Source organism: Centropristis striata, chromosome 5, assembly GCF_030273125.1.
Source record: "Centropristis striata isolate RG_2023a ecotype Rhode Island chromosome 5, C.striata_1.0, whole genome shotgun sequence".
Classification (NCBI taxonomy): domain Eukaryota; kingdom Metazoa; phylum Chordata; class Actinopteri; order Perciformes; family Serranidae; genus Centropristis; species Centropristis striata.
This window is the reverse complement of record NC_081521.1, coordinates 39,875,872-39,903,395: the sequence shown is the minus strand read 5'-3', so window position 1 is coordinate 39,903,395 and position 27,524 is coordinate 39,875,872. Positions and strand designations below refer to the sequence as shown.

The window sequence follows — 27,524 nt, the reverse complement described above, 5'->3', positions numbered from 1 at the left end:
CACAGACATCTGCACGCACACACAAACACTCGCACAGAACACAACATGAGCAGCCCACTGCAGCGTGATGTGTTGTTAATAGGTCTGTCACCGGTGACAGTTTGGGAGGATGATCTGTCTCGGAGATTTCTTTGCAGAGTTGTCACTGGCACATCCATGTCATGAGAATAAACACATTTGGATCTTGTCACAACTTTTATAGCTCCATAAACAAGGTGACCGCAGAAGAAGGCAATTTTCTGTAAAAAAAAAGAGTATGTGTGTGTGTGTGTGTGTGTGTGTGTGTGTGTGTGTGCACGCAATGACAAATGGCGAGACAGTAAGTCGCATCTCAGAGTGTCATCAGAGTAAACAATGATTTTAGGAACTGTGCTCCATAAACAAAGATAAAGGTTCATCATCTGGCCAGCTATAGGTAATTCAGACTGTGTGGACACGACTCCACTATTCATTTTAATGACTGAAAACATTACGCAATCCTTATTTGGGTTGATTAATTTTGCATGATTTCATCTCTGTAAAATATTAAAAACCTTCCGGGAAAACTTGGGAATAGAGAAGACCAACCTCTCGATCCAGACCAGGTGCCACAGTCACGATATCTCCGGTCTCACTGTTGATGGTGAACATGTTCGGGATGGGGCTGTGCGGCGTCTGGGACAGGATTCGATAGCGCACCATTCCGTTCGCCGTGGTGTTGTCGTCACCGTCGAACGCTGACACGTGCATCACGTATGTTCCTGATGATGAAAACAGTGTTTGTTAACACATACACTACTGGTCAAAAGTTTTAGAACACCCCAATTTTTCAATTTTTTATTGAAATTCAAGCAGTTCAAGTCAAATGAACAGCTTGAAAGGGTACAAAGGTAAGTGGTGAACTGCCAGAGGTAAATAAAAAAAGGTAAGCTTAACCAAAACTGGAAAATAATGTAGGCTACATTTCAGAATTATGCAAGTAGGCCTTTTTCAGGGAACAAGAAATGGGTTAACAACTTAACTCTATGGAGTCTTGGGCTATTTTGTCCATTTTTGTGTTTTTTGGTGTCTTTTTTTGTCATTTTGTGTCTTTTTTTTGGTCATTTTGTGTCTTTTTTTAGTCCTTTAGTTCAAAATAAAATGTGATTTTGAATCTTTTTTTTACTTTCAAAACACTATCATGCTCAATAAAGAATTTTAAATGTTGCAAATGTGCATTAATTTCAGAGTACACTGAGACATTAAACTGCATCATTTACAATTAAATCCTGGAAAAGTTGGTGTGTTCTAAAACTTTTGACCAGTAGTGTATGTCCAACAACCAAAACCAAGCAAGACTAGATGACTCTGAGAGATTAAATTACATAATCTTTCTTTTTGAAAAGAAAACTAAAAAGCACTCCTACTGAGTTCAATACACTGAGGGGTTTTGCTGCTGCAGCCTTACAGGTCTGATTTGTCCAATAGCTAATGGTTGCTTATATTAGATATTGTTGTAAAACCTACTGTGAAAACTGCTGTTCCACTATGCTTCAACTTGTGCCTGATAAGTATTTAAATGATTGTATTACACTAAAGTCAGGATTGTTACTTGTGGCCAATGTGAGCACTGTTCAGCAAAAGTAACTTAATGTGCATCCCAATATCTATATTAACATACTATTTAGTATATCACAAAAATATTTAGCAAACCGTAATACATATTTTGTTAAATGCACAATGTCAAAAATACCAGGAAGTTTTCCTCCATCTGGTTGCATGTTGCAGTGTGAAAGCCGTCCTGCTTTACTGGCTATTCTGACCAACAATCCTCTGCATAGCATATTCATGAGTGTTAAAGTTCAAGGTGCAACGTTATGATGAAGTAGTATGTCCCAGTTGTATGAATACTGCATGCAACAGCACAAATTGCACATACAGCTGCAGTGTTTACTAATAGTAATAAGAAAAAGTATCCATTTTAAATGCACCTATAGTCTGGCTTTAATTTTTATTAAAATAATTATTTTCTTCAAGTAACATCATTATAAGATCCATCACTTTGTAGCACTCATCATTTTTGCATTATTGGATAGTTTAAAGCAGCTTTCCCCAAACTTATTTAGCCGTGCACCCCCTTCTATGTCCCACACGGGTTCACTCACCCCCAAACACCTCAAAAAAACCAATTGCAATAAGCTTTTTTATAACCGTATTAAAGGCGGCATGTTTAATCATGCTCAAATGACCAAAACACACATATAATTAAATAATCATGATCACAACAATGAGCTCTCGCATTTGAATTCATCTGTAACACAGTTTCAATATAATGCAACAAAGTTATGTGCAAGCTTCCTCTTTTAAGAGCAAAGAGGACGATGACAGGCTCAGGATCAGAGGCAGAAAGCACATAAGTTGGGAAAATGTTATTTTGAGTCGCGTTGAACAAAAAATTGTCATAAAATTAAACTGCTTAAAATTGTCATTTAAAGTTTAAATGACCGTGGAGCTTTTTTTTGGAAAGATGGAAGAAGATAACGTCTTCTACGCTTCATTTTAAGCTTTAAGATTTTAGTTTTTGATTTTACATTTTACAAAGGAAATGTTTATTTACACGTCTTTATTGTGTGGGGGAAAAAAATGTAATTGTGTAATTATCAGTCCACCATTACATTTTTTCATTTCCCGCACCCCCTAGTGGCAGCTCATGCACCCCTGGGGGTCCACGCACCACACTTTGGGAATCCCTGGTTTAAAGCAATGTCTTTGATTATTCACAGACCAAGGACCTTTTAGCTGATAGAAACAGAGCTGGTGCTCCTGAGGTGTTGCAGAACCATGTTGAAGATCCGAGCTTTTTAAGTGAAACAATTAAAGGCAGAAGCTACAAAATGCTCTGTGCACAACACATTACTCTGCTTAATCAACCATCCTGCAAACAGATGTTAATGACAGATACAGTATTGTAATAATCACGCTGGCGTTGGCTCATGAGTACAACATGACTAATAAAACACCTGGATGTTCCAAAGCGTTAATGTTGATTGATCTTTATAGATTCATGCCAGCAGAGGAATGTAGGACACCTGTTCTGTAAATAATAAAGTCTTTAGCAACAACAACTATAGATATATAGTATGTGCACATACAATTGCGATCAGTCTAATGGCAACATAACTCACATTATACTTTGCATTCACTGGATAGATTGAATAGGCTGCAAATATAATGGACAACATTTCTTCTTATATTACCAACATGGAAAGCTCTATGTCTTACAATTAGATTTTGATGACAGATATTGCCAATCACATAGTTCTCATAATGATTGCTATTCACATAAATAAACTATTAACAGTCTACATGTTTGCTTACATTTATTGAACAGTTTGAAACCTGTTCTGCAAAAAATAATCACTCCGACTAGAAGAACAAGTAAGCAGAGACATAAAGTATATGCAGAGTCAGTTCTGTTGGAGAGAGTAGACCACTATCCTCCCATGAATGCACCACTTGTTTGCTGCCTCCACACACTCATATAACTCTGTGGGATCACTGCCTGTCACCCAATCTCTCCATCTCTCTCTCCCTCTTGCTGTTCCTCTCTCACAGCCGATTCTAATTGCCAGAGATAGTGATATCATGCCAGTGACAGCCCCTGTCCGAGGATAATTGTAACCGCAGCTCCCATTTCAAACTTCATTACATTTCAAAGCAACATTTGTCAATGACTCGGCCACAGGGAGCACTCTAAAGGCCTCTCAGCGAGACGAGGAAAAAAAAAATGCCGGCAGGAACAGAGTGAGGGAGAGGAAAAGAGAGAAATAGAGGACACCATATTTGGTGTGATTCCAAGAGGAGTGACTCTCAGTCCTCCACACATCATTTTTTTTTTAAGAGATGGAGGGATAGAGAGAAGGAGATGAAGAATCACAATGTGTCACACATCGCCGGGGTAATTTCATTAAGCTGCACTCTTAGGGGGTTTAATGTGGACCCTTTGTACGGGCGTCCTAAGCTGTGCCTGACAGGATTAGGTCCCCATAATGACTCTTTAATTTGCAAACTAATTCAAGTCTGTAATTGGCCTTCCATTGAAACCACTGGAGCTCTAAACTCTAAAACTCTCCTTTTTTATGATTATTGTTCAGCTGAATGTCATGCATGCCACAGAGACTTGTCTGCTGTGTGGGGCGAGGCTGACGGGGAGGGGACAGCTGCAGGGGGAAAAAGCTAAGAAAAAAAAAAAAGAAGAGAGAAATTCAGCAAGAAAGGGAAATGAGAACCTGGACACCTCTTGAGATCACCTCTAGTGCAATAAACTCACAGGCTCAAAGGCTCACACACACATGCATGCACACAGAGAGCTCATCTCCGTGATTCTTCCGCTCTGAGGTTAGACATAAAATGACCCAGTGGTGCTACAGCGTGGTACATTTAATCCTCAATCTCCTCTCCAGCCTGAGCACCCTCTTTGGTTTATGGCCGCTGCTGCAGCCGGCTAAATGAAAAGCCACTGTAGGAGACAGATTCTCCGTCTGTCTGCTAAATCAAGGGGAATAGAAAATTCTCTGTTGCGTCAAAGATTCACTGGTGTAGTCATACTTTTAACAACGCCCGTCTCTCCTGATATATTCGTTACTCTTCCTCTGTCCACCCATATCCAAACACATAACCCCATCCCACATTTCCTAAATAATTTGAAGAAACACTTCTCTCCTGTAATTACTCCTGCTTCATACTTTATCCATCCATCCATGCTTCATTACCTGGTTTAGATCCTTCGTCCACAGAGCCATTGTAGACCTGGTTTTTGAACTCTGGTCTGTTGTCATTCATGTCGATGACAAAGATGTACAGATCAATGGGGTTCTCAACCTGGTTCCCATTCATGTCCACAGCATGGGCTCGCAGCTGGGAGACACAAAAACACAAGAAATGAGGTTAGAATATAACCATGGGAGCAGGAAGTAATGAACTGATAAATAATGTATGATAAGTCTGCCATGAGTGCTTGTATTGGTTTTATGGAGAAGATTATTTAGGGTAAACATTAGGTGTTTGATGGATGAAAAAATAATTTCCTGTGGAATGAACAAGGGTGTATCCATCTCACAGCTCTTATTTACATCAAGGGGGTAATTTACACTGAGGATGGGCATCCCTCTTGCTTTTAAAATCCTATTTTTGTCTCTGCCACTTTAAGTTTTGGTTTGTCAGGCCTGACAGGTACATTTTGGCAGACACTACTCAGGGAGGAATGAATGCTTCGGCTTTCTCTGCATGTATTTGTGGAAAAGAGATATTAAAATTGCATTTTGGATTACCTTGTAAAAGGTGTGCGATTTCATTTTACTAATAAAAGACATTGGAATTCAGGTTGTTCTCACTCACTGTTTATAGTTATACATTCACTCTAATTCATAAATAACCCAGGTAACTGGCTGCCAGGAAGTGCAGCTAATTATGACCCATCTGATGTTGTTGTTAGGTGGCGACCTCTAGTGGCCGAAGTTATTATGATAGGAGGAAAAGAAATGAGGAAGTGAGACAGTAAAGACAGAGAATGCCAATTTAGGTAGGGTGGGAGTGACGTTGGATGGCGTTCGTGTCTCCTGTTAAAGTAAAAGTACTGACAGTAAATCAACTTTATTTACCCTAAATAGATATGGCATGTTCTATGTCACCTATAACTGTGCCCAGTATTCCAGCTACATGTGTGGAAGTAGTTTTTTTCTAACCTTAACCCAGTAATCGTCGCCATACATTAACCAACTACACTGCAAAAAAGCCAACTTGTATTTTTTGGCCTAAAACAGTGATTTAATTTGGTAAAACTAAAAACAACAAAGGAAGCCAGTTGTCTGCTCAAAAACAAGTTTGTGAGTTGTTGTTACTTATATCTTTACGTTGGGGTTCACAACAAGGGACAATAGTTCTGATAACTCTTATTTCTTTGTTGTGAAATTTGGTCCTTAGCGAAAGCTAGCGGCTAACTGATGCTAGCGGCTAACTGATGCTAGCGGCGCTGCTTGTTACAGCTACAAGAGTAGCCATTAGCGTCTCAATGCTAACTCAAAATTGTGGTCACAACATTAGCTGACATTCATAGCGGTTTTACAATCGTGCCAGAGAAATTCAGAGTTGAGCAAACTCAAAAACAAAACTTAAAATATTTATTTTAATTGTTCAACTTAAAATTTTATCGAAGTTTGTTGCCTTGAAATTTTGAGTTCACCCAACTTTTCTTTTTTTGCAGTGTAGTTCCTATTCACAATGCTAACCATGTGTTTCACAGTGTTAATCAGATCAGTCATATTTCATAAGATATCATACGATCCCTTTCATGAGAATACGTTGCACAGTTGGACATCAGTACTTTAGTTCAGTTTAAGTCTCTGCCACTTTATTTCTTTTCTTTGAAGTGTGATGTGAGGTTTGTGGTTGGAGACGTTACTACTCAACATCATTTAATAGTTGTCGGCATGTTTAAATATCATGTCTTTGGATCACTCCTGGGATAGACGCCCTCATCCTCTCAGTGTATTCCCAAATGTCTCCACTTGCAGGAATGTACAAAAGAAAGGGAGAAACAAAATAAATAAAACACCAACAAACTGAAAGTTTTCTCATACCTTGAAGGTCACCACTTTCACAGAACCTCTAAAGCCGAGCCAAAAAAAAAACACCTCTGCACTGTTTTCTGAATTTGTCATTCAACTCTGCTCATGAATACACTGGCTGATACGATCTGCGTTATTGAATTATACAGTATAACTGTTTTAAAAATATTTTTTAAACCAACACGGCAATACGAGGCAGGGTCAGAAGTGAAATTCTGGTTGTTTTTCTTGCAGAGAAATTGCCTTTGCGATCATGTTCCTTCTCCACACTTCTTATCTGTTTTACACTTAGTCCCCGGAAGTTTTTATCTCAGCAGAAACCAAAACAAGAAACATCTTATTTTATTGGAAGTTGGCTCTGTTGTAAAGGCAAGGTGTCTGTTTCAGGATCATTGTGTTGGATCCCAGGCCAACATTCTGTCTGCTTTTGTTTGAAAGAGAGTTCTGAAACCTCTTCACTTCCCTCTAACTCCACAAACTCAGTCAGCCAATCTCAGATTCAACTCAGCTGTGCTCAGATCAATGGAATCACCAACTAGGATTTTTCACAAAGTTTGGACATGGAGTTATTACTGGAATCAATACGTGCCGTAAAATGTGTCTTGACTGCTTTCTCTCTCATGAAGTCGGGAGGAGAAAAGGAAAAAAAAAGAATTGAGTGAATGGAAATGAGATTGGAGAAAATAACTGAATTATAAAGGAAATGTTGAGTAAAATAAACTTCATTCACTCCATACATGAAGGTCAAACAAACGGACTGAAAAGGCATTTCAAAATGAACTCCTTGGTTCTCTTTAAAGCTGTTTTTGATTCACTTCACCTTACCCGGGAATGTTTATATCCCTGAACATGACTTATTCAGTGATATTCCTGTCAACTGAAAGCACCGGGGATGTTTAGTTTACATCATACAAGGGGTGAGAAAAAAAAGCAGAATTCAGATGGTATCACTTCCTGCTCAACAACACAGGCTGGTAAATATTTATTCAGTTTAAATGTCAACAATCGATTTCAGTCGAAGGACCCTCCACCTATTTGAAGTTAGGGATATTCATTTAAAGGGAGGGTGAAGAAAGAGAGAAGAGACAGGATTGGAAGCGGCTGGGGGGAAAAATGAAAATATGTTGGGAACAGATAGAGAAGAAAGATGAGAAATTGTAACATGAGCACATTTTTCCACCGTCATGTATGGAAAATTGAGGAAATGGTACTCTTTACTGTTGAGCATGCCTGATGGGAAAACAGCTACCTGGCCACTGCAAGAGCGCCAGAGCCAGATAAGTAGAACTGCCTCCAGGCATGTTGTGGCAGGATAGAATAAATAGCATTCTCCATAGGCGCCTTCTCCTCAGAGAGGTGAGCCTCCTCTCCACTGTCTGCTCCCACTCTGCACCTCCACCAAAAAACGCGTCTTCAGGTCTCCCTGGGGTTAATTTGACTTTACTTTTTCCACTGGTTCGTCTGATCTGTCCTGCACCCAATATCCGCACGCTGCCATCACACATCGCATCTTGCTGTGCTGTAACAGGCTAGGAGCCAGGCCCCCTTATCTCTCCACACCCCCATCCCTCCATCCCACATGCACCCACACCCTAATTCAATAACAGCAAGAGTCAGAGATTACCGCCATGTTTAAAGAAGGCAAAATGTAATTCTGGGTCCACATTAGAGTTATTATCTTGAAAGGCAGGGGGAGAAAACAGACCGTATACCAGGCAGCGCTCAGCGTTTGGCAAAGAGGCAGCATCCTGATAGAGATAACAGCAGACCCACAAGCTCCAAGGTTTTTTCCTCATAAGAATGCATCTTGTTGCATGGCTGGTTTTGAATTTCAGACTGCTCATTCTTTTGAAATAAAAAGAACTAGACCGTAACTTTGTTCTGTCCTTGCATGAAATATGAAGTAAACAAAAGGCAGAGCACAAAGTCAAATTCAAACTTTGTGTGCTGCAGCTTCCCAGATAATGTTGCTCAGTAAATTAGATCTTCCTCGTCTTTGGACTGAGGATGTTTATGTTTTAAACATTACAGTTTAATTTATTTCATATGGCTCGGATAGCATCTAGTGTGAGAGGCCTTTAATTGAAGTGCAACACCTTTCTTCATGTTTTTCTTTTTCTTTGTCTCATCTGGTTTCTCTCTGAAATTTGTATTCCACACCAACTAAAGCTTTTCCTCTCCAACAAACATGGAGTTTAACTTAAGTAGCCTTTAGCAAGCTTCCACCTTTCTTAGCAAATCACCTCATTGATTTGAGTTTCTCCCGGGTATAAATCTTCTTAGCTCCTACTTAAAGGTTTGGCTTGCCAGCTCACCAGGACTATAAGTCAAGACTAGGTTCCCATATGAATACAAGTCGGCAAGTACATAGACACAGAAAACCAGAGACAAAAGTGATGAACCCACTGTAGTTGCTCACTACATCAAAGCCATGGGACTCTCTCTCCACAGCAGCAGAATAGACTAGTGGAAGACTAGCTTAGGCAGCAAAACCACAAGTTAGTGCTTTCCTAAACTTTAAATGCACTTTGCCTGACTGTTTGAATTTTCTACGCCTTGACCAGCTTGCAAAGCACAAAAGATGAGAGGTGTTGTTGAAAGTTTAATTTGAAGGAGGTAGTGCCAGGACAGGTGTCTTGTCCAATTTGGTTTGGAACCAGCGCAGAATGGACAAAACTGGGCCAAGAATGTTTTAACATGATTGTGATTTTAGAGGTTGAAAAGAGAATATAGAGGGTGTTAATTTAACCTCAGCTTCAGACATGTGTCTTTGAATGTTGAACAGAGACAGGATAGTTGTTCAGGTTTTTTTTTTCCAGCTCTCCAACGAAAGTAATATACTGTTGGCTGCAAAAGTGTAAGTGGTCAGTTTCTTATTCACAGCAGAAAATGGAATATTTTAACATGGGGCCAATACCAGCTGACATTGGGCGAGAGGCGGGGTACACCTTGGACAGGTACACAAGTCTATCCCACACTGCAAAAAAGCCAACTTGTATTTTTTGGCCTAAAACAGTGATTTAAGTTGGTAAAACTTGGAAATATAAATTACTGACATTTAGGGCAATAATGTAAGTTAGTACAACAAAGGAAGCCAGTTGTCTGCTCAAAAACAAGTTGGTGAGTTGTTGTTACTTCTATCTTTAAGTTGGGGTTCACAACAAGGGACAATAGTTCTGATAACTCTTATTTCTTTGTTGTGAAATCAATCATTAGCGAACGCTAGCGGCTAACTGACATTAGCGGCTAACTGACGCTAGCGGCTAACTGATGCTAGCGGCGCTGCTTGTTACAGCTACAAGAGTAGCAATTAGCGTATCAATGCTAACTCAAAATTGTGGTCACAACATTAGCTGACATTTCAAAGCGGCGTTACAATCATGCCAGAGAAATTCAGAGTTGAGCAAAAACAAAACTTAAAATATTTAGTTTAATTGTCCAACTTAAAATTTTATCGAAGTTTGTTGCCTTGAAATTTTGAGTTCACCCATCTTTTCTTTTTTTGCAGTGCAGGGCTGACACATAGAGACAGACAACCATTCATGCTCTCCTTCACTCCTACGGGCAATTTAGATTTACCAATTAATTCTAAACTGCATGTCTTTGGAAGCCGGAGAGAACCCACGCTGAAACAGGGAGAACATGCAAACTCCACACAGAAGAGCCACAAGCCTGAGTGGAACTGGCAACCCTCTTGCTGTGAGGCTACACCACCGTGTGGGCCTTATTTGCTTTCTGTCTGAGAGTTAGATGGAAAAATCAATACCACTATCATGACTGTGTGTTATATAGCTAGAGTCAGGAGATAATTAGCTTAGCTTAGCATAAAGACTGGAAGCAGGAGGAAACCTGCTTCTGTATATCAGCACCTCTTACAAGTTTTTCCTCATATGGAGTTTTTTAGATCTTAAATCTTGGTCGGGTGCACCGACTACCTGTCATGCAGTCTCTGTTAGTTGCCTGGCAACCTCATCGTGACAACAAGAATCAAACAAGCCACCTTGCACAGATGAAATAGTGACAACCCAACTTGTTTTTAAATATTTCTGTTTGTGACAGGAATAAACAAACAAGATATAACGTGTATATAATTAGTCCGATTTTGTCACATTAGACAAAGCTCAATCTTTATGCTAAGCAAAGATAGTTGCTTCATATTTAGTGTACAAGAGTGGTCTCAATCTTCTCAGTGAACTGGGAAAAAAAACCTTTTAAGCACAGCTCCCAAAACACTGAACTACTCCTTTAATGTACAGACGTGAGAATGCTGTCGATCATTTCACTTCAGGTACATGTATTCACATCTAATCTTAGCCATTTTTCCTCCATTTGACACGGTTACTACCACAGCAGTGTAAAAACTGAAACGTGGCATGCTGAGATCTTAATGATCAATTAACACATTCTCTGATTTATTCTTCAGTTCATCCAGATGCGTTACACATAGCGCTGCTGCAACAGTCTGGGTGAAAAGGTGCAAATTGGTCCACGGTGATCAAAAACATGTGTGTATTTACTTGCTGTGCTACATAATATAGAATACAATATTCTTAATGTAATGAATGATTTCCAAAGCTGATTTGTTTTTTACAGTTGTCAAAACATAAACCACGTTACAATAATGAAACAAGAACTCAAGTCTAACAATGTCTGTTATCTAATGTGCATTTATATTGGAAGTTAGAGTAATATATATATATATATATATATATATCTACACATTTTCAAATCTGTTGTATTATATAACTCATTCTATCAAAAGAGAGGGCCTTCTTTTAACGTAGAACCAACTGATCCTGATATAGACCTCTTTATTTTGACGTGCTAGAGACGTACAGTTGAAACCAGAAGTTTACATACACTATATAAAAGACACATATGCTTTTTTTCTCACTGTCTGACATGAAATCAGACAATCACTTCTCCTGTTTTAGGTCCGTTAGGATTAACAAAATTATTTATATTATAGCAGCATTATATAATATTCAGCCAGCATCTTCACAAGGTCTTTTGCTTTTGTTCTTGGGTTGATATGCACATTTTGGACCATCTGGAAATTGTACCAAAGGATGAACCAGACTTGTGCAAGTCCACAATTCTCTTCCTGATATTTTGGTTGATTTCTTTTGACTTTCCCATGATGTTCCACAAAGAAGCAGTGTGTTTCAGGTGTGCCTAAAAAAACATCCACAGGTGTGTCTCGAATTAACTCAAATGTTGTCAATAAACCTATCAGAAGCTTCCAAAGACATGACAGCATCATCTGGGCTTTCCCAAATTGTTTCAAGGCATAATACTGTTAGTGTATGTAAACTTCTGACTTTGAAGAAAGTAATAAAAAATTGTTTTAAAAAATCCTTCTCTCATTATTCTGGCATTTAGCAAATAGAAATAATTTTGTTAATCCTAACGGACCTAAAACAGGAAAAGTGATTCTCTGATTTCATGTCAGACAGTGAGAAAAAAAGCATATGTGTCTTTTTATATAGTGTATGTAAACTTCTGGTTTCAACTGTAGGTGTTACAGGGTTAACTGGCTGTAAAATAATATTTGCGGGTTTCATTTCAAAGGTCAAAGCTGTCATGTGTGCATGCGTATGTGTGTGTTTGTGTGGGAGTGAGAGATAAACACTCACATGGTAAGAAGAGCGATGTTCTCGATCAAGAGGTTTGGTGACGAACATCTTTCCAAGCACCGGGTCGATATTAAACACCTCATTGGGCGGCTGATCCGCTCCCACCCCAGTGATGCTGTATCGGATCGAGATGTCCTTGTCCTGGTCGGAACGAATCTGCATCACAACAAAGAAAAAGAAACAGTCGATCAATTAATCAAATGTTTACTGAAGTCTCAGACTGAGGAAACTAAACTCAAACACACAGTCACCATGACCCACCTGCACCTATTGGTGCAATATGTGCCTTGGGCTGTTTATTATTCAAGGACCAGGTTGTGATATAGAGCCCCAGAGTTTATTAATTGTGTCCTTACACAACCTCAGAAATATGATATTGCATATTATTCACTGGAAACATGCACAGGCACCCCCCAACCCCCAACCCCCACCCCACCCCAACACACACACACACACACACACACACATACACACACACACGCATATTCATCACAGTTTGGCATTTCTAGCTACCACATACTCAAGAATTCCATTAGTGCTGCCGCAGGGAGCGCTATGCATTCTGTTTGGCAGAATTGGACTGCTTCAAAAGAGAAATTTCAATTCAATATTTCGGGGAGGGAGAAATGAAATCAACATATATTTACTATTAACTGACAGTCAGGTAGTGATTTATTAAGATTTGCTAGAGCCAAGCTGGGAATACTGACAGGTTGTGATACAAAACGACAATTAGACAGGAAAGTGGGGTTGTAATTGTAGTGTAATTAGAGAAGCAACAACAGGCAACATAACAATAAACGAATTTGAGGAGGCAAAAATGGACAAGAAGAATATAATAGTCTATTCCAGGGGTGCCCACAAGAAGGGAATCATTGAATAACTGCGGGAGATGGGAAGCAGAATGATGTCTATATATATATATATATATATATATATATATATATATATATATATATATATATATATATATATATATATATGCACCTATTAGCTGTCTATCTGGAAAGGAAAAGCTGAATTAACATGAGCAGGTCTATATATATATATATATATATATATATATATATATAGACCTGCTCATGTTGATTCAGCTTTTCCTTTATTTATATTTTCTTTTCCTTTATATATATATATATATATATATATATATATAGACCTGCTCATGTTGATTCAGCTTTTCCTTTCCAGATAGACAGCTAATAGGTGCATTAAGTGCACTGCGAGGCCTGTGATTTGGACTTAAGTGCTGTGTAATTGGGACTCATTTGGCGGAGTTTTTCAATTTAGTTCCCAAATAGAATCCAAACATCCAAGCATCCCATCTCTGTCCATTAGCTACATGACAAACCATGAACATCAGCTGGTGTACCAAAATGACTCACTTACCAGCAGGCACACACTGTACATAAATTAACTAACATGCGCACAGAGGAATGGCCAGTTTTTTTCCTTCTCATCGATGACAATTTCAGCGGAGAGCCTGAGTGCACCAGAAGAGTAAGACTGCCCAAAGTTGTCTCCATCTTTCACCACTCGACGAACCAATTTAGCCACACTTTTGACACACTAGGAATTCTGCCCTGCTAAGAAAATAGCTGAAGCAACTAACAAGGACGAGGAACGGATATACAGTATTAGACAGATGTCATCCTGACTCTTCCTACTGCTGGAATAAAAACCTGTCAGCATTACCGACACTGCTATTATCACTGTTTTCCTTCTCCGCTTCTTCATCAGACTCGACATTATTATCAAGTCTCCATAAGAAAGATCCGGTTGAGGTGTGTCTTCCTAATCAAACAAGTGTGATCAGTTATAGACACCTTCCCTGTAGGAATGCAAAAGGAGCTGTCACAACATCCCACTAATGCTATTTGTGCATGTCTGTATGTGTGTTTTCTTTGGGGAATAGAGGGAGGAGAACGTCAGAATGCTCTGCACATATCTCAGCGAATTACTGCTGACAGCTATGATAATTAACGAGCTGCAGGCATCGACTGCAATTACTTCAAAGAAACTCTACCCGTTAAACACCAACAAACTAACAAATATCCAGCCAGCAGCTCAGTTGAACTCTCAATGTTCCACCATTACCCTCCTCTATAGGCAAAGCAAAGAGACTGCAGCACACTGACTCCATCTACCTCTCCTGTCGCATTAGAAAATACAAGCAATTATTACACATCCCACTGCCAAACTGTCTCCCCCTCTCATTCATCCCCCTTTTCTCCTCCCCTCTCCTTGTCTCTCCTTTTCTCTGCCCTCCCTTCTCCTTCTCTCTCATCTCCACTCCTCCCATTTCCTCTCATCTCTCCCCTCTGCTGTTCTCTCTCATCACTCTCTCTCTCTCTCTCTCTTTGCTTCAGGTCTCCGTGGGGACAGAAGCCATGCATGAAAAATGAAATTACTTCAATCCGTTGGCCTTGGCAGTGGCGTATAAATCCTCACCAGTTAGGAAGTGATAGCTCTCCATAATTCCATTTGGGTTTTCCCCGCCCCCCTGATTTCCCACCCGCTTCCAAGTCGTCCTGCTTGGGGGGGAAGAGACTCGGCGGCACGTTTTTCCACAGTCATTCCAGCCAATTAGCTCTCCCGCCCACAACGTTTGCGTAAACGCTTTTAAAACTGTTAAGGGCCGTCGCCAGAATCGTTCTCCTCATCTGTTTCTGTCAAACATTTGTGCGTGGTTACATGTGCACACAAATACACGTGCACAATTATGTTTTTCTTTCTCATGATTAATGGTGTAAGCAATAAATCACATGCATGTATACATGGTAATGCATTAACGGATCCAATAATGGATGTTAGCAAGCTGTTATTGCATGTCATCAGTCTCCTTCTTTTATCACAGAATATTGTGACAGGCAGGATGTCATTTCAATAGCGAGCCGCTCTCGCTATCATTCTGCCATTTTAACTTTAGAAAGGCAGCGAATGTGTTGAAAAAAGCCGAGCATGAGAAGAGTACGAAGAGTTTCTCATAACTGCATCAGTACTTTTTATTTCCTTTAATGAAAAGAGGGAAACTCTCTGTATCTCTTGCTTCACAGCTATCTTCCACCTCACACAATAACACACAGTAACACTCACACGTACACATGAAATGTCTCCATTGGGTAATAAATAACAAAGGAATTCACTTTCAAGAGTGCCAATAGTAATAAAAAACTGTTTTTCAGTTTCTTCTTTGTGTTTTTCGTTCCCTCTAATTTTTTCTTCTATTGTCTTGATCGCGTGTGTGTGTGTGTGTGTTTGTATCTATGGAGAGAAATTGGAGGAGAAGCGCTCAGCTAAGAGAGATTGATAGTGAGAGTGAAAGAGAGAGGCAGAAAGAGAGAGAGAGAGAGCGAGAGAGCGAGAGAGAGAGAGAGAGTCATGACTGTATCATCCGGCATCAGAAACCAGACACTGTCTAAATGACCTATTTGTCGACGGATCAAAGCAATTCCCTTCATTACTGACAACTTGTCTGGTTCTTAAGGAGATCTTATCAGTGAGCTTAGCTCCCTTCTGCCAGGCAAAACTGAATCAAATGAGAAATTATCATGGCACCGGGTCTTCGGGGAAAACAGAGAAGAGGAGATGAAGAGAGGGGAATGAATAACACAGAAGCGCCGTTCTACCACCACAGTTGCTGGGGTGCAGAGGAATTAATTCTCACTTAAAAATGCATGTTAACTAATACTTTAAAATGTATCAAACTAGTTCTACTTAGATATGAAAATGTGCTGCATTATAATATAATGATAGTATGATGTATATATTCAAATGAAATGAATCCAAATGGTCACACGTACAAAGAAATATTCAAGTCTAGCCGTTTATACGGAACTCCAGAAACCAAAATCACTTCAGAGTGTAATGAAATCCAGTAGAAGTAGATGCTTCTTATACTTAATCCATCTCCATAAGCACACATGGGGGAATAGGAACTATTACTAGGAACACCTTTAAATAAAAGCCTATCCAATAAAACACCAGCAAAAACTTAAGTACAGGCTTAAAAACCATCAGAGAGATGCACAATACCTACACTGTAAAAAATGTCTGTAGATTTTACGGTGAAAAACTGCTAAACCATGACAGTAAAAGGCCATAAAATGATAAATGGGTTAATTCAGTTTCAGTAACAATGAAACATCGTAAATGTATATATCAGCCAAAACAGTATTTTTTACATTTGAAAAAAAATATACAGTACCCCACTGTAAAATACACTGGCACCATGTTTGTCGTGCAAAAATATACTGTAATATATATATATACAAATCGTCATTTTAGCATTTATTTTTTGTAAAAAGTACTTTTTTTCACTGTTAAATGTACTTAACACCATATCTCCAACAGAAATATACTGTAATATTTAATGGTAAAATCTGGCATTTATAAAGTGTTTCTTGTCAGTTATATGGCAGAGCAGCGTTTCTTTTGATGGAAAAATGTTTTATTTTTACGCTAAAATATGGACTAAAATGGCAATCTTAAACAGGAAATCAACAGTGCTAATACAATTTTACCGTAATATTACAAAAAGTTGCACCGTATTTATAACGGTAAAGTTTTGGCAACCACAGCTGCCGTTTTTTACCGTAAAAACAATGGGTTTATTTTTACAGTGTATATGTAGGTAGCGATAAATGACTGTTGTATCATGGGAAATGTATTTTATTATGTGTTGTTTCGATAATGAAATGATAGCTGAGAAATTATCAGCTGATAACACAAAATCAAATAGCTTTCTTTCACTTTAAACACACTCCGATACAGTAGGCAGCTATTAAATACATTCACATGTCTGATATTACATATTATGTATTTAATTTGATTTCTTAGGCACAGTATGTCTAAGAAACTTTTTATTTACTGAAAGAAAGAAAAACATTTGAAGGGTCAGAACTGTTTTTTTGCTTTTGTTGTGGTAACAATGGAGCTGTGATCAAAAGATCCAGTATATTTTCCCCCCAGAAATGTTTCCAAAGAAGAAAAACATTGTCTGTTATTTCCCGGGAAACAAAGCAGTCAAAACTTTTGACAACCAAATTTTAAAAAATCGCCTTTCTCAACATCATATTTCCAATAACTACAGGTTGATTTTTCTCCCAATATAAAATATCAATACAAAAAAAAACAATACAAAAATGTTAAATTATTAGATATTGTATCGATATCTGCCATGAGAAGCAGATGATAACAGTTATCAGTAAAGGTTGAAAAAATTCTACATTGTGCATCCCTAGAATCTGCATCCTAATATGGTGAACAAAAATGTATATAATAATATTTATATAATTATATAACCCAACTTTGTAGTTGCCCATTGACCTTTTGTTTTTTAGACTGCAACTTTACTGTTTTGACTCACTCATTACTCTTTTGGTGTAATTTTTGGCTGATGTTTCAGGTATGAACCTGACAATGAACATAATATGTCTTTTACCCTTTAATGACTAGCTGATACATATAGTCAGGCGGCTTAGGACCAGATTTAAGAATAAAGGCCACATTTTTTCCACATGCTCTCTATCACCATAAGTTTAAATTTTTGGTAGGAGCCACTTCATCAAGATTGTGGATCGGAGATGGCACCCATATAAAGTCTATGAGAACCAATATATCTTCCAATTTACTTAAAAGGTCAATCTTGGTGTCAAAATATGCATTTAAAGATATCATTTAAAGCTGTTGAGAATATCACTAGAGATCTGACATGAGATGAAAGCGTTCCCTTGATTTTTTTTTTGAGCAGTGTACATTGCAGCTAATCTGCACTCTCCCGTGAACATAGATTAATTTTCAACTCAGGATTCCCTGCTGCAGCACTTGAAGACCTACCAGTCTGGGTGAAAATGAACATATCTATTTGATCAAATAATCATCTAGTGATATTCTCAACAGCTTTAAATGATTCCTTGACACAGAAAATGTAGATTTTGACACCAAGATTGACCTTCTAAGTGGCTTGGAAGATATAGAGTTTCTCATAGACTTTATATGGCTGCCATCTCCGATCCACAATCTTGATGAAGTGGCTCCTACCAAAAATTGAAACCTATGGTGAAAGAGAGCATGTAGAAAAAATGTGGTGCTTTTGTCCGACGTGTCCTCTTTATTTGGCTAAGCCGCCTGAATAATAGTGGAGATTGAGCAGCTAAAAAGATGGACATTCCTGGTGGTGCAGAGGGTAAATACTGGGATTACACTTCATTGTAAACCAATACTAATGTTGGTTTGTGTATGCTGTGAATAAGATGAACCTTTTATACACTGTAAAAAAAAATCTGTTTAATTTACGGTAAAATACCGGCAGCTGTGGTTGCCAGAACATCACCGTAAAAAATACAGTGAGCGTATGTAAATGTAAATAACTGCAAAAACTGTAATTTATACAGAATAATCCCATTACTTTTAGGATAATTGTGTCATCGTGGTATTTCTCCATTAACTTTACATGACAAATGTATATTTTTACAGCAAAACTGTGTGTTTTCTACAGTTTATGGTGGTAGAATTTAAAGTTTTTTACTATTCTTTGATTGACAGTAATTATTAGTATCTGCTACGGTGATGTTCTGATGCAAATTGACAGTGTTTTCCTGTTATTTCTACAAACATTTTTTACAGTGTAGGGCGCAATATATTTATTTTATTGTATATTTACTCATGTTTTGGGCAAATAAAAAAAGCATCTTTTGAAAATCAAAACCCATGCGCCTCTCTGCTCTGCCTCCAACATAACCTGAAATACCCCTGCTAAAGTTATCCTGGTTTGTCTTGGCTGGCTCTGTTTTTTAAGGTGTCTCAAGTTCAAACCTGGGCAATGTGGGCCTCTCTGCTTTGTGTGATACCAAAGCGTTCCTGAGTATGTTACCATTGCACTTGTTTGCCTTTCAGCCCACGCAACTCTCACCATGGCAGATTAGGAGAGAAGGTGCTATATGTAAACAAAGGGGAGGAACATGGAGAGGCTTAGGGCTCCAGTATACGCTATTCAAAATAGAATCGTGTTTTAAAAGACACTGTCTATGCCAGTCTACTCATTGTGTTTGCAGGTCCATCCTCCTCACCAGAGGATGCAGGCACTGTGAAAGAAATGCTACTGGGAAAAAGAAGATAAAAAGAAAATTTTAAACTAGCCCTGATACTGTTGTCACAGAAACGCTAGAGGAGATGGTATATTTGTTCCTAAACCAAGCAGCAAGATAGAAAAGAAGATTGTTGTATTAATGATGAATGAGGAGGCAAATGTGTGCCAGCCAGATTGATGATCTCACAAAACGAGTGACCCCTTTCATTTAAAACCCATTCATCCATCATTTATGGTAAAATGCAGCCTGACTCACTGACTAAACAGTGGTCATGAAACAGTAAGCTCCGTATCAAAATGAGTGCATGAGAAAAGTATTTCAAACATTATCTACTGGTGTATTCTCTATTTTCGCATGGACCCCAATACAAACATGATAATTAATTTGCTCGTTACTAGTTTTCTATGTACAATATGTGATTAACAGTCCTTAATCTGCAGGCTACCTCACAAATGCATAATTTAAAGCCCTGATGAGGTTTTTAGTATCTTTAGTGAGCTGGTGCATTAAAAGGTACAGCCATTATACATCAAATATAATCAGATACATATTGTAATTACCATACTTGGTAGCTTTTGAAGTACAGGTATGACTGAAGATAATCTTCACTTTAGCATGTACAGAGAACTGCAATTATAATATGTATTGGTGTGATGGTCTTGGGGCATTGTGGGTGAAAAGCAATTACCATAGAAATTAAACAACTGTCTTGGTACTTTAGATCCTTGTGCATTCAGGGATTGGTTCAGAGGTTGAATTTTTTATTGCCATAATTTTTTAAAATGTTTATATTCATAGTCATGACCTCGGCTAAGCTTTCTCCTACTTAGACAGGCCAGTCAGAGCAGATTCATTCTGCATCATAGTCATATTAAGTAGGGAAGACGCCTTCTGGTTGGTTGATGCTTTTGTCCAACCAAATACTCATTGCTTCATTGATTCACAATTGCTTGTGTTACTTTCTGTGTCCACCAAAGCATTTTTTCCTCTGGGAACACCAGGCGCTCTTCTGGAAACATCCAACTGGGAGCACTGAGCGTGCAATGGAGGTGCAGTACATTTTTTCAGCTGAGACACATTGGATGCATTTGGTTTCAATGATATAGGATATCCACGGAAGTCAAAATGTCTGCATGTGGTAGAGCAGTAGTTCTCAACCTTTATAGTCGTGACCCCCAATTTAACATGCATGTTGTCCGTGACACCCGCTCACTGAACAGAATCTCACATGCACAGTTCAGATCACCCAAAAAAGAAACAAAATGACCAAAAAAGACACAAAATGACCTAAAAAGACACAAAATTACCAAAAAAAGGAAACCAAATTACCAAAAAAGACACAAATTGACCACAAAATGATCAAAAAAGATACAAAATGATCAAAAAAGACACAAAATGACCAAAAAAGACACAAAATGACCAAAAAAAGGAAACCAAATTACCAAAAAAGACACAAATTGACCACAAAATGATCAAAAAAGATACAAAATGACCAAAAAAAGACACAAAATTACCAAAAAAGACACAAAATTACCAAAAAAAGACACAAAATGACTGAAAAAAGACACAAAAGACCAAAAAAAAGGTAACCAAATTACCAAAAAAGACACAAAATGACCTAAAAAGACACAAAATGAACAAAAAAAAGACATTAAGTGACCAAAAAGACTAAAACAAATGATTTGGCGACCCCCAGAAATCATCTTGCGACCCCAATTGGGGTCCCGACCCCAAGGTTGAGAATAGCTGTGGTAGAGTACTTGATATGGATGAAGAGAAGACTGAAGCACCAAGGGAGAGAGGACGGCCCATCGGTCTATGTGGCCAGCAGTATTAACACTCTGTGTAGAATAGACGCTCATTATTTTGTCATGATGCTGGCACTTTCAGCATAGTGTTAAGATGCAGCACTCTCATTGAAAATAATTTTTAAAAAAGGCCACATGTAAAGGCTGCATGTACTGGATAACTGCATTGGATACAATGTAAAACCATTGACTTTGTTTGTTTAAGAGAAAAGTCTTAATGCCCATAACTATATCATTTTTCTTAAGTCTATTTTACTGAAGCACATGACAAAAGACAAAACATACATCAGATGTGGCTGGCGGTGGTTTTCACAGAAACAAACTGACCGCATGTAACTATTCTTGCCAGAGAATGGTGAAACCAGAAACCACAGTAAGATGTAAAAAAAAAATACTGCGAGAAGACAATTTCTATTTCATGAAATCAGTCTGCATTTGGTTACAGAAAACCTTGAATTCCAAGCACATTAAAAGGAAGGTGTCCTTTCAACTTGAATCACCTTGTAGCTTTATGCATCATATCTTTCAGACAAACGATTGGTACACTGCCACTTTTTGAAAATACACCTCCAGTTTTTAGATGAATGGAGAGTGTTTTTTATTGTATGGGATTATAAACATAAAAAGTAAATGAAAACAAACACTGCCTGATATATACAGTATAACTACATATACAGTACAGGCCAAAAGTTTGGACACACCTTCTCATTCAATGCGTTTCCTTTATTTTCATGACTATTTACATTGTAAATTCATCAAAACTATTAATGAACACGTGGAATTATGTACTTAACAAAAAAGTGTGAAATAACTGAAAACATGTCTTATATTCTAAGCAAAGGGTGGTTACTTTGAGGAATCTAAAATACAAGACGTGTTTTCAGTTATTTCACACTTTTTTGTTAAGTACATAATTCCATATGTGTTCATTCATAGTTTTGATGCCTTCAGTGAGAATCTACAATGTAAATAGTCATGAAAATAAAGAAAAACGCATTGAATGAGATGGTGTGTGTCCAAACTTTTGGCCTGTACTGTATATATTGAGCATACATATACATTAATACATAAATATTGTGACAAATGCAAAATTGTAATAACGAAACAAACGCATAAAAAGTGCAATGAAATGGAGCACAGAGCTGCTTTGAGTTGGAAGTTCCAGAAAATCTTCAAGGTAAAAAGTACAACTATCTGGTTTATGCATGTCAGATACAGACATAAAAAGAAACATACAGACACACACACGCAAACACACAGAGGCTGTCATGAGAGTGCCAATTAGGTGTGCTGTAGTGCGCTGCTGGTACAGAGAATGACACTGGTTCAGTGAGCAGTAGGACAGCAGAAACAGCCACTTGCAGACAGCAAAGTCACAGCAAACCCCTAAAGAGCTGCAAGCCAGGCCTTTCAGGGCTCTAAAGCCCAACAAACAGGGATAGCGGCTCCACATACAAATGCCAAAAAGAACAAACAGAGAGATATGTTCCTTCAACAGCGCAGTAAAGCCTAACAGGCAAGCAAGAAATACAGGTATTGGCCAACAGGTCACAAACAAACTGGTTAACTCTGAAGAGAAAGTGCCTCAACAAGAGAGAGGTTTTAAGGTGGCAATGCATATCACATGCACCCTCCATCTGTCAAATGCACTCTGGTGCATGCTCAAAGATAAAAAAGACACCTTGTGTGTTTTGCTGTGAGTCAGCAAAGTGTCTGCATTAAAAGCTTTCCTGTGGCCTCTTTAAAACACAGACTTTTGCTCAGGCTTTGATGTTGAGCATTGTATCTCTTCAAAAGGTAGCACGGGATTGATGTTCTGTATCTCAGTCTGAAGTTGGGATTTTCTAAATATGCATTTACTAACTTAAACATAAAACAGAAACTGAAAAACATCTTGTATTCATTGGCTGGCAAGGATTGCATGAGTCTGCATGAAGAGACATAGGCAAAGTCTGTAGAATGATGTGCATCCACATAACGCTAGCAGTGCAGCTGTGTGGATGGAAATATTGGTTTACTGGTCTTTGGGCCACCATGTTGGTCCAGACTGAAATATCTCCAAAACTGTTGGATCAACTATTGGATGGATTGCATATGGAAGACCAAAGCCAAAAGTCCCATCATCCCCAGCTTGAAAGATTTTCAGAACAAACAAGCATTGGGCCTCACAGTCATTGCCTGTTATAGGCTTCATCCACTCGTGTTCTGGATTCTGCTGCAACTTTTAGTTCCAACGACATTTGCCCATTCTGAGTCTATGTGCTTACATTTAATGTTAGTAGAAAGAGTTAGAAGTGTTGTTTTCTTTCCTGACAACCGACTGACACGCAGAAGGTAAACAGTACCTGTACTGTTGTATATCATTCAATTCCAACCAAACAGAGAAAATTGTCACTTTATGCAAACAGAAAAATATTTTCATACATTCAATGAGTTATTTATGATATTACAGTAATAATTTAATCCTATGAAAGAAAAAGATTCAAACCTCGTTAACCATATTTAATCATTTTAAAGCCTATTGCAATGCTTTTTAAAATAATTCTAGGACCCTGCAGGTACCGTGTAATATGCTGAACTAATTTTGTGAACATGTTAACAGTATTCCTGCTAATTATCGGCATGTAGGTTTCTCTGCCGAGGCCCAGTTAGTAGACCCTGTCATGTCATGTATGGACAGGTTGTTGCTTTTGAAAAGCTCACTTTTACCCATCTGCACTAAAATGTTAGAATGCCATTTTTCAGATTTACAGAGGGTACAGAGAGGACAGAGGGCCAAAAAAGATGCATTTTCAGATTTTTTTCCGGCTTAGTGGTCCATGTGAGTGTGTGACAGGACGAAATGGAGAGATAGTGTGCTTTTGTGTCATTTGAATGATAGGCAGAAGTGACGCAGGTGAGATTATTAAAAGACCTTCCTCCACATTAGTGAAAATAACATGGAGTAATGGAAGTTAAGCAGTGAATGACTTTTCCAATTATTGCAGTGTGAAAGGAGTCTGGTCTTTAATAGTGCAGGCTTATGGCAAATTAGAGGCGCTATTCTCCCCGGAGGTAACAATGGAATGATTCGCCCTCCTCACTCCCCTCTTCCAGGCAGGGAGAATAAAAATAAGGCTGGCATTGTAGTGGCAGACAAAGAGCGGCCGCACCCCTTGGCTTTGGCTTAGCAGGGTTAGAGTGTGAGGGCTACCATTTCACTATTACCCCTCACTCTCTCTCCCTCTCTTACTTTCTCTCTCTCTCTCTGTCACTCTCTTTCATTAGGGGATTGATTAAATTGTGAAATCAGGAGTGTGATGGATGCATGAATGACTTCTCCAGTCGCTCCCCTAGGCTTTGACAAGGACAATATCAAGGACCCCTGTTACTCCCTTTCCCCCCTTGTCCCTTCATCCCCAGGAAACCCAATCTGGGTAATTAGAGGAAAGAGTGTTGGAGACTTGTAGGAGAGAGAGAGAGAGAGAGAGAGGGGTGACAGTGGTGCAAAATCTGCTGCTATTGCATTTTCCCCAGCAATTTACCCTCCCCACCCCCCCAGCCCCAACCCCAATACATGCACACACACACACTTTTGTACTGTCCACCTTTCAAACACTATTTTTCCCCCTCTTCTACCCATCCCCTTTCTCTTTTGCTTCTTCTCGCTTTCTAAATCCATCAGGCAGCAGTGAAGGGGAGAAATGCAGACTAGAGGGAAAATGGAGGGAAGAAAGGATGAGGGGAGTGTGAGTAAGGGGGAAAAAATGAAAGTGGCTGTGAATTGACTGCATCAGCAAAACTCTGTGGCGGAGCATGAGACCCTTTGGCTGGAAACCTGGAAACAGGAAGTTTAGAGAAGTTGCCAGGACTTGTTTGACAGTGCATCCGTTTGGCAGGATGGATATTGTGAGAAAGTGTTTCCCCCTCGACCAGACATGTGACCTTTGTGGGATCCCATGCTGTTGGAAAAACATTGTCACACATTGTCTTTTTCAATCGAGTCACTTACACCACTGCATGGACACATTTCCAGTGGACACAGCTGAAGGCTGTTTGGATGGAAACGCATACAGTGCATTCCTCCCAGCCAACAGGGGCAAACACTCCGAGGTATCATGAGGTAAACAGATGTCTAAGGACCCAGATGCGAGTGGAAAAGCGAAAGAGGAAAGGTGTGCAGGTAGAGGCAGGAGCAGTGTGCACGTTTGATGTCGGCTGGAAGCCTGACAAAATGGGCTGCTCCCTGCCAAGCTGCCCCTGCCAAGCACAGGCAGGAACTGAAGAGGGGCTGGACCTTGCCATGCTGCTGCTGGGTGTTTTGAAAAGTTGCACGTTCACGTTTACATGCACGCAAACACAAAGACAACCTCGCTCACTCCTGTCTACACACACCCACACAGACACACAAACACACTGCAGCCTCTAAGTGTGTGTCAGAACGTTTCCCAGGATGTTTTGGCTCCCACTAACCAAGCGAGGGATTCTGCTTGGCAAACTCCACCTCAGCAAGAGTCCAGCTGTCATGTTGACAAATGAACCTTGGAAGAGTGAGGAGGTGTGTGTACGTTTGTGGAGCCATGCATTTGATTCACGCCTGCATATTTTTTTTTCTCGAGCACAGGCACGTGCGTCATAAAGATGACACACAGATGGCTGGTGTACGTGTGGTTTCTGCTTTTTCAAAAGCAGCTGGGCTGTCATTCCCTGATTGATACAGATCAGAAAATGGATCAGAGCCAGCTGAGGTCAGTTTCTGTGAACCTCTCTCTATTCCCGGAAGTCATCATGAAAACATCGCTGAAAATCTGGATGTGCACCAGCCGCCCCGGCCGCTTGGCTTCGGCGCTGAGTCCTCTTTAAAGTGACACCGACTACATAGCAACCAGAACAAATCACCTTATATAAAGAAGCGTTTTGCACGGCCTCAGATGAACCATAACATTGTTCCCTGTATGCTGCAATGCCAGGCGCTGTGCAAAGAGCTATGCATCACTCTGTTTTTATTAACATTGTGGGATGTTAAAGCTTTTATAGAGCGTTAGCAGGAAATGTTCTTTTCTCCTGAAAATGAAGAGCAAATAAAAATGTGTAAAGCATCAGGGAGTATTGGCCAAAAATACTCATAGGCGAGAAGCAATGAGAAAACCTGCAAAGTTAAAAGACGAGTTATAAAATACCCACAACTTTTTATCTAGTGCTAAACTGTTTATCTTAGGAGCTGCTTCATCTTGAGATGCTGTAAAGCATTTCATTGCACAGTGAGGAGTTTTATTACACACATGCACTGTGGTGATGAATGCTTGCTTGTACCAGATCTTCATGTGTGTTTCTCTGTGCTACTTTTATGTCTCTGTGTGTGGTTAGGGAGGTTTACCAGCATACAAAAACACGATCACCCCATCAAAGTACCTATTATACTTGCATGAAAAGATTCTGACTGAGGCCTTTCATTTCAGATGACAAAGTAAATAGGATCAGATTATTCTGGTGCAGGCCTTGATTTTGATTTTTACTCGAGGAAAGAAAGAGCCAAAGAGAGGAAAATGGAAAAATACAAGCACATTAAGTAAGATTAGAATTTTGCATCACATGACTTGCATCCAAAAGTGCTTCAATTCAATTCAATCTCATGCCCAAGGACTTTCCCCCCTCGCAATTACTCTTTTCTTTCATTTGCTCTAAAAGCTGTTGCTTTGTGTTGAATCAAATTTAATTCTTTTAGGTCTGTCTCTCAAGCAAACCTGCAGAGATTACTCAGCAAAGGTGGGAGGAAAAATAATACCTGATGGGACTAACGCCATGCCTGCATCTCTTCCTTTATCTCTATCCGTCTGATTGTTTCATGTGCTTTACTTCCTATGCATATAGTTTTCTGCTCTACAGTCATTCTGTCCTTATGTCTGTCTGACTGCCAGACCGTCTGTCGACCTGTCCTTTTTTATTTGACCGACCTTGTCTCATATCACCAGCAATCACTCCCCCCTCAGCCCCCCTCCCCGTCTCATCACTGGTCCCCACCTCCCCGAGTCCCCTTCCGAATATCTTTCTTCCAATTTCACTGCACATTATTTTTTCATGTCTTGAGAGGAAAAGAGATTCTTGGCTCTCCTTCATCCTACTGATCCACAGGGTCGCCGAGGCCAACCTCCAGGGGACCAGACAGAGGCTGTTTGTTAAGCTGTTATTTATCTCCTTCATAAAGTCCTCCTCATCTCCTATTAAAGAGCCCAGAACTGTTGCCCTTGACTCACACATAACTCCTGTGTCTTTTGGTGAAATGATTTACTGTTTAATTTAACACCAACTGAACCCAGGAGGGAGCCTGCCTGGTGCTGCCTGATGTCATATCAGAGAGGGATGTGTTGGGGTGGGGATTTGTGAACATGTGTGTGCTTATCTGTGTGTGTGTGTGTGTGTGTGTGT

At 39.3% G+C, this 27,524-nt stretch overlaps 1 protein-coding gene across 1 annotated transcript in view; it reads right to left on the bottom strand.

Moving 5' to 3' along the window:
* Nucleotides 1-27,524, bottom strand: part of LOC131972153 (cadherin-4-like) — a 276,681-nt gene that overhangs the window by 39,826 nt on the left and 209,331 nt on the right. Inside the window, exons 6-8 of the mRNA XM_059333934.1 lie at nucleotides 12,221-12,376; nucleotides 4,731-4,875; nucleotides 568-740 (exon numbers count right to left, since the gene is read on the bottom strand). Of these exons, the coding sequence (XP_059189917.1) occupies nucleotides 568-740; nucleotides 4,731-4,875; nucleotides 12,221-12,376 (474 nt within the window). The remainder of the gene's footprint in view (nucleotides 1-567; nucleotides 741-4,730; nucleotides 4,876-12,220; nucleotides 12,377-27,524) is intronic.